Here is a 9,008-nt window from a genome sequence, read left to right as displayed (position 1 = left end):
TTATTCCCACAGTAACGCCTCGCTGACAACAGGAGGATTTGGATGCTGCAGCTCTGACTCTGCAGGCCGGATGTTTACCCACAACAATCTGCTCGGGTGCTGGTCTTAAATAAAAAGTTTGGGGTCATCATGAGGTAAAACCCCCATAAACGCCCCCCCCCCCCCCCCCCCCACCCCCCACACATCCAATATCAACAAAACTCAATTATCACCAAGTATCAAGTTTCCTTTAGTGTTCACTATCAAGATCTTCAGAAAGATCTGGAACAGAAAAGAAGGAACAACAAAACAAAAACAGGCTTCAATATGTTTTTATTATGTTGATAATATCATTACATAATCACACAATTTGAAAGAAATATCCACAATTAAACGTAATTTAATCCATCAAGATTTCTATATCTAATTCCCAAATCATTAGCAGTTATAGTTTTTTATTATAATAATTCTGATTATTAGGTCTCTGCAAAATATTCACCTTATTAAAAGTTTTGTTCATGGTTAGTACTTTAGTTTCTATTATCATTAATCTAAAGTTATTTTCTAAAATCCTGCATCACTGTTCACAATTTCAACTATTTATGATGTTAAAGACCTGTAATCCACCAGAAAATGACAAAGCAAAACATCAAATAAAGAAAAGAGAAAAAGAAAATATGTTACATAAGTAAATTTGATATTACATGCATTTAAAATTATTGTTACATTTCATTTATATATACAGATGATATATACTGTATATATTTTTCTGGTATATTGTACTGACTAAGTACAGAAGATAATTTATCTAAACTTAAAGACAGATTTAAAGATTGATAAGTCAATCAATCAATCATCAAACTGAACTTCATCAATTTCCTGTAAACTGACTCATCTACACACTCAAACCACTGTCAAGCAAGCATTTATTAATATGCATAAAATAAAAGTTTAATGTTTGGAAAATGGCCTTCAGTATGTCCTTTTTAGCCACGTTAGCAGCGCATTGCTAACGCCGGTCCAGACCTGGTCCAGACCTGGTCCAGACCTGGTCCAGATCTCTGCAGCTGTTGGACGGATTGTTATGAGATTTAGTTCAGACATTCATGTTCCTCAGAGGATGAATCCTACCAACTTTAATCATCCTCTGACTCGTCCTGTAGCGCCACCATGAGGTCCAACTGTTGGATGGATTGCTGTGAAATCTGGTCTCTAACTTTTCATCCAACGCCATCATCTGGTCAAAATGTCATTTTATCTCATTCTTTAACCCTCCTGTTGTCCTCGGGTCAATTTTGACCCGGGAGGACACTATCCTGACTAAGAAATTATGAATTATTTTAACTATAGTTGAGATCAGAGGAAAATATGTTGATGGATTATGGCAGACTGGTATATGTAAAAGTTTAGTCAGGATACTGTTTTAAAACCATTTCAATTTTTTTGATGAAATGACACCTGTTGTCCTCCCAGGTCAAAATTGACCCGGGAGGACAACAGGAGGGTTAATGTCATTAATCTCTTTCACTGTCCTTACATTCAACTTTTTTATGGTTAAGTTGAGGTTTCAGTTTAACGTTAATAAACATGTCGTGTCTCGTGCTTCAAATCACTGCAGACGATGATCTTTACCCACCGAGTGCTGCCAACAACCATAAAGAAGTTTAATTATGCTGCAGTCACAACCAGCTGATATTATACTGCAAGATCAGATATTTTGGCTGGAAAATATGAAATATGTCACACGCCAGATTTGTTAATTAACATTTTTTTTCATTATGTTGAGAGAAAACAGACGCAGCAGTTGCATCGTGTCATTTTTGACCCCTAAAATTTACACAACCTTTGAATTAGCTTTAATTTTATGACTAAATTAGCTTCCTGACACCAAACAACCACAGGCTGGAAATAATGAGTGTAAAGTTAAGATGCAGCCTGTCTGAGTGTGTTCGACGTGTCCTTCAGTAACCTGCAGCCTGTTTGTTTACCATCTGAGGGATATCAGAGGATTTTAGGATGCAGCTTCTGTGTGTCAAAAGGGTTTAAGTTGTGTTTATATGAAGGTTTGGGGACATTAATACCTTCATCCCTCCACGCTAATATGAAATATAAATAGAGGCACCGCGGGGAGGGAAATATGTTCAACTTCTTAAAGGTTAAATATGAAAAGGAAATTGGAAAACGCTCCGTCTGTCGTCCACCAGCTGTGACAGATTCATTCGGGCTGTTTGTCCCTGAAACATTCAGCAGGCAGGAGGGAATTTATCAAATCACTTCATCAATAAGCAATCTGCAAACAGGAAGATACAAATACTTTGTTAAACTCAGTACGGACTCTACTACAAAGACCCTGAAGTCCCAAAAGATGATTGTTTTTTTATCTTGTGCACAAAAGATAAATAATAAAATATGAAAATAAAGAAAAATAACTTTTAAGGACTTTGAGGAGTCTGTAAAGTCATGTCTGAACAGTTGTCATCATCATCTTCATCATGTTTTCTGGTAGTGTTTCCAAGTCCTTAAAATGTCTGAAATTATACTTTTAAAATGACTTTTAAGGCCTATTTGTGTTTAATACAGTTAAATATATCATTTTATGTCTTACATTGACTTACAGATGTCTTGAAACACTGAATATTATTTGTCTACTCTAATAATAACACAGCTTTCATGTTCTCATGTTTTTCAGTATTGGTCTTATTTTGTGTGTAATCAGAATGATAAAGTCTTTAAAAACGTCTAAATATAAGTTGCTGAAATAATTTATATAATTTATTGATAACTTTTTTCCCCTCTCAACTTTATTGGACAAAATTTGAAATACACAACAAACATAAACTGAAGACAATAAATAAGTAAACAAATACAATTTATTTTAAGATTAATTCATACAAAAAGTACAAAGAAAGACATTCAGGCTGAAACATGAATGATCGAGAAGTTTGACGTCATTAGGAGACAGTCTACGTCATACCTGTGACGTCGTCCGGAGGCTGGAGGAGGCGGGGCGGTTCCTCCAAAGATCCCGCGCGGCGCCGCGGCAGCGCGTGTCCACAACAGCAGCCGGAGGAGAGACGGAAGCAGCTCGCGGAACTTTGTTCTCCGGTTTCTGGCAACATGTGGGCGCGAGCTGTGCTGTGCGCGGCGCTGCTGTCCGCGCTCTGCCCGGCGGGGAGGACGGAAGCCGAGAGGGACGAGAGAGAGGTCCAGATGTACCATCACAACTCCAACAGACTGGTGCGTCCGGATGTTATTTCATATTACTTTACTTTGTTCTCTTCAAATGTGTAATTAATTAGTTAGAGGAAGACTCTTAGACCTTCATCACAGTCTTTATTATTTATTTGTGTGTCTTTAATTTTGGCTCTCAGTTATTTACCTTTTATGTTTCAGTGTCTAATGTATGAGGTCTGTCGGTGTGGCTCAAACTATAATTATAACTATAACTCTTTTGTATTTATTTAAGTTAGATAAATGTTTAAATAAAATATTTCAATTAGCCTATTAAAATAATGACCATAAAACTATAGATAATAAACATTAGGCTACATAGCCTAAATAAAATAATCTATATCTCATGTTATTATCGTTATTATTGTTATCATCATCACCCTCAACCTAATAATCAAATCAAAACTTGACTTGCATGACAATTAACATCAGATATCACATCATAGGTCACAAAAACAAAATGTAAAAAATGTTTAAATTCACTTTATTAGATGCAATTTTATAAAAAAAAAACAACTAAAAACTAAACTAAAAATGATTTGAAATACTTTAAAATAAAATAATTTTAGCAATTTTTTTAGCAACCTTTTTTTGAGGTTGCATCTGTATAGCTATAATATTCATAATTAATTAATAATTGTGAATATTGTTGCCATCAGGATATTACTGTTGTTGTTGATGTTAGTGTTAACATTATTAATAAAATGAACTTTGGTAAATAATATATACTGCAGCTCCTGTATAACTATTATAATATTCTGTTATTACTGAACATTTGCAGCTTTATTATTAACACATTAACTGAAGCTACAGTAACCACTGAAACTGTTATTAGACATTAAAAAAACAGAGAAAAGTTTAAATAAATGTATAAAAAACCATAACAATTATGAATTAATGAAAATATAGAATTACTATTATAACCTTGATTTAATCAGGTAGTCTGACTGAAATCAAGACGTCTTTTGCAAGAAAAACCTGAAGATTAGAGTTGCAGTGAATGATGATTTTCATCATTGATTAGTTGGTTTGTGTATAAAATGTAAGTAAATAATGAAAAATGTCTGTTATAATTTGCCCAAGTTGACTTCAGACGTCTTGTTCTGTCTGACCGACAGTCTGAAACATAATAATCACTTTATTATCACAGAGAACAAATAAAAACAGAAAATTCTCACATTTGAGAAACTGGAACCAGAACATTTTTGGCATCATTGCTTTAAAAAAATATTCTAAATGATTATTCAGTTATCAAAATAGTTGCAGTTAAATTTTCTCTTTCGATTGACTAATCAATTAATCAACTAATCGTTGCAGCTCAAGTTGAGATAATAAATGAGGAAATAAATCAATAGTTTGATGTTCAGTAAAGCGCCGAGACTGTGATGAAGCAGTTTTCATGTTTTCACTCTGCAGTCTGTCCGACAGTGTGTGTGTGTGTGTGTGTGTGTGTGTGTGTGTGTGTGGGTGTGTGTGTGTGTGTGTATTTGCATTTGTCAGCCTTCAGTTTAATCTGTTAGAGTCATTTCAGTGTTTAATTTTAGTTTGGTGAATCTAAAGACCAAAATAAAGATCAATCTAATCTTAAATAACATTCTGATGGAATATTTGTCTGCATACTTTTAGGCTGCATCACTGAAATGAATTTTAATGAAATAGTTTTGATAATTGTTGGTGAAAAGTTACATAAACAGAGTAGAGACATAAAACTGAGACAAAACACAACCAAACTAAAATAAAATATAATAAAAGAGTAAAACTTTCATAATTTTACAGTGTGTGAGTGCAGTTTGCGACACATCGAGGGTCAAAATAACATCAGACATGTTTCCACAACACATTATACACTGAAAAGGGAAACTGTATTTATAATAGAGACGTCTGGAGTGTTTCTATCACACACAGGAGCAGTGATATCTGACTTCTATCTGTTGGGATGATGAAGACTTTGTGGGCTTCACATTTAACTCTTCATGTGCTGCTGTGTGTTTATTATCTATCAGCTTTAAAGGATCAGTCTGGTGATTTTCTATATTCTTCTTATTGTCTCATGAAATCTCATGTTTGCCTGATAAATCTTATTCCTCTGTGATTAGAAACACATGAATGAGCCACACCACTGCACTGGGTGACATGTTCCTTCATTATGAAGAGTTTAATCACTGTAGTTTGTTTAGAAACGGCTCCAAAGACTCATAACAGCCATGAGATTGTAACTCTCAGGAGAGTTGTTCCTTGTACAGCAGACATCACTGAGCGTGTGCTGTTATTAGTCCATAATACTGAGTTAATGTTTCCCAGAAAGACCTTCAAGACAAGAGCTTGTTCTGATCCAGTTTTAGTGTATTTTTTTATTTTATTATTGGGATATTTACCGTAAATAAAGCTCGTTATAATCTACTCTAATCTTTTTAAACTCTCATGTCACAGTTTGTTATTATTGTTAATAACTTGTGTGTCTTTTGAACGTCATAAACACATTGTTTTATGTAAGAAATCATTAATTTGTGACTGTTTTTAGCTAAAGCTTGTTGTGTGTAACACTGGGTAAAGTTGTCTTGGTGCTGTATTGATGTGTTTTTAATAGTTTTCGGACAACAACGGAGGAATCAGATATATCAGACTTGGATACACACACAATACTTGTTAGTAGATCAGTTTATTGTTGGTTTGGATCCAAACATGAGATTTATTGACAATAATAATAAAAAAAATAGAAATTCTCCAGTTTTATCCTTTAAGACTGACTGACTGTGTTTTATCAGCTCGGCGCTCTGCATGAAGTGTTGGAGAAGCTGCAGACCAAGAGGATTAATCCCTGGGAGAAGAAATATGGACAAGTTCCCTCCGTGAGTCACAGCCGCACACTGTCAACACATTCACTCATATAAATATATATATATATATATATATATAATATATAATCATTTAAGACTTTCATCAGTTTGACATGAAATGTGGATTTAAAAGTCACTCTGTATCTTTCTGATAAATACATCACAGGTTTGTGTGTAATTCTTCATTTAACAGCTGAAGGGTGTTTATACAGACATTCACAGATAAATGTAGTTATTAATATGTCATCATTTGCACATTTATCATCTTTTACAAATAGGCTATAATTCAATATTCTCACATTATTGTCAATCATTTTAAACAGCTCAGAGTTGTTATTCAGTTGCCTTTAATATTAAAGACACAATCTGTAAGTTTCTAAAAGTCAAAACACTGGAACCTGCTGTCTGACTGATGGGTTTAATCTCACTGATGCTAATTAACATCACTGAGGCTTTTATATTTATATCAGTTTTATATGTGAGTGGAAGCTTTCTTCTTCTACTGTATGTTTGTCTACAGAGATGTCTGTTTACTTTCATTAGAAATGACAAGATTCAGAAATGTACGGAGCCCTGAAGGAGCCGCGGAGAAAAAATAACTGATTCATGCTCTCAGCTTAAAGGACCAGTGTTTAGGATCAAGTGGCATCTAGTGGTGATTCCCCTTCCAATCATGTAGGAGAACCCAGGGTGGTCTCTCTAGAGTCAGTGTTTGACGGGCTCTGTGGAAGAGGACTTAGTAATTCATGCTCTCAATTTAGTAATTCATGTTCTTGATCTAGTAATTTGTGCTCTTGATTTAGTAATTTATGCTCTTGATTTCACCCTCCTGTCATTCTCTCATGCTGTGTTCATCCTCACTATCACTTGGATTTAATGAGGTTTAATAAGGTTTTACTTTGATCTTGGACTCAGATGTGTTGATATAATTCCTGTGAGATCCCTTATAAAAAGTCCATTATCCAATATATATCATAGAAACTCTGCTAAGCGTTGTGGGCGTTGATATATGTATTATATATCCCTGGTTGATGGCTGTGAGCACTTCCTGGCTGCCTCAGATTCAGCTTTTATCAATAACTGATATTATAGAGGAAACATCTTTGTCACTTTCTTTAAACTTCCAGCTGACTGAATGTGTCTGATGCTCTACAAGCATCAATGGAGAGCATGAAGTCTGAAGTGATATGTTTAACTATTGTATATCATTTAGTGTATGCTGGTATAACGTCAACTTGTTCACCATCTGTTTAAAGCCTCACCTGTGTTTTTGTACTTAATTACTCATCAAATCCTTCATAATCAGGTTGTGCTCGGTGTAAACGTCACCTCGTCAGATTGGGTAATAAATGGAACATAAACATACGTCAGGTCTTGTATGTAACGTTTGATATGTGTGTGATTAAAGTGTGTAAACGCAGTTGTCGTCGTTGCAGTGCGACCTGGGAGAACACTGCGCCGTCAGGAAAGGATCTCGTATCGGGAAGATGTGCGACTGTCCCCGAGGAGCTTTCTGCAACTCCTTCCTGCTCAAATGCATATGAGCCGGTTACATCACACAGCGAGAGTCTATTTTAACATGTTTATTTTCCAAATATATATATATGTAAAGTAGCCTAGAATATAAAATATATAATAAATCCTTCATGTTGTATTAACGGTGTTTTATTTTGCCTTTTTTTCCAATGACTCCTCGTTGTTTCACTGCTTTTCTCAAGATGATGAGGAGCTGCTGCAGTCACACACACACGTCACACAGGTGGAAGATTATTAAAATAATAATCCACAAACATTTACTGCAAAACCACAATTCATCCAGGTCGGATCTGAAAGTTGTGGCTTTGAAATGTTCAAGTTTTTCCATCAGATTTTAGGGAAATAATCTTCACTGTCTGTAGTTTTCTAGTGGAGCTGAAATGTTTGGTCAATAAACTGACAGATAAACTAAATATGCTAATTTTTCTATAATCAATCAGTCATTTATCACCTCGTTCCAGCTTTTCCAGTTGTCTCATTTAATGGTAAATTAAATATCTTTGAGTTTTGGACTGTTGGACAACATGATTGAGAAAACTGGCTGATTACAGAGTTGCAATTAATTGATTGGTTGATCAGCAGAATATTAATTAACAGGCAACTACTTTAATAATAAACTATTTGCTGTTTTCAGCTTCTCAAATGTGATGATGTGATGTGTTTTGTCCTACATGACAGTAAACTGAGTATCTTTGTGTTTTGGACACATTTGACTCTAGAAATCATTTTATACTAATTTTTGGCGTTTTATGGACAATTAATTAATAAGATAATTGGCAGATTAATTAATAATCATTAGTTGCAGCTCTGCTCTGAGGACAGAAGCCTCCGTCTACATGTGCAGGTGAGTCGTAGGACGGATGATGGATCATTTATCTCGACCTTCATGTTTCTTTCAGCTTTATTTATTCACACATTAACAGAAACACTGATGTTTGTTGATATTTGTCAGAACAGTTAAAGTTGTGTTGAGGAAGAAGTTTGTTCTCTCAGTGAATCTACTGAAACTTTTCACATCTGTTTCATCTTTTCACTTTATTAGTTTTATAAAGTTTAACAAGCAGTGAACGACAGGACGTCCAGTTTCATTCCTGTTAGCTCACATGCTAAATGTTTAGCTTGATATTCACTTATTCATTCATGCAGCTGTTAGGAAGGAAAATATAAAATATAGATTGTGGTTGTAAAAAACCTCTTTTAACCTCCAAATATATTTATATTGTAGTCTGATCTGATTATAATCTCAATTTAAAAATGTCTTTCACTGATTTTTTTTTTTGGCATCAGATGAAGGTCGAGATGTTTATTACATTTAATCTCTGCATGTTAGGAAGGAATCTATCAATGATTACTTTTTTAAAAGTTTTTGGGAATCTTTAAAAGCCTTTCTGATTGGTCCACATACTTCTCAGTGTGAAGACAGAT

General features: G+C 34.6%; 1 protein-coding gene across 1 annotated transcript; it reads left to right on the top strand.

Annotated features, from left to right (window-relative positions):
* Positions 1 to 2,904: 2,904 nt before the first annotated feature.
* Positions 2,905 to 8,166, top strand: LOC121897099 (niq CART3-like). Its single transcript, XM_042411393.1, has 3 exons — positions 2,905 to 3,216; positions 5,976 to 6,059; positions 7,484 to 8,166. Exons 1-3 carry the CDS (start codon positions 3,097 to 3,099, stop codon positions 7,589 to 7,591), a joined length of 312 nt encoding a protein of 103 aa, XP_042267327.1. The 5' UTR covers positions 2,905 to 3,096; the 3' UTR covers positions 7,592 to 8,166.
* The last annotated feature ends 842 nt before the right edge of the window (positions 8,167 to 9,008 follow it).

Source organism: Thunnus maccoyii, chromosome 5, assembly GCF_910596095.1.
Source record: "Thunnus maccoyii chromosome 5, fThuMac1.1, whole genome shotgun sequence".
NCBI classification, from domain to species: Eukaryota; Metazoa; Chordata; class Actinopteri; order Scombriformes; family Scombridae; genus Thunnus; species Thunnus maccoyii.
Note: the sequence above shows the minus strand (reverse complement) of the source record. Positions and strands in the feature narration are given on the sequence as shown.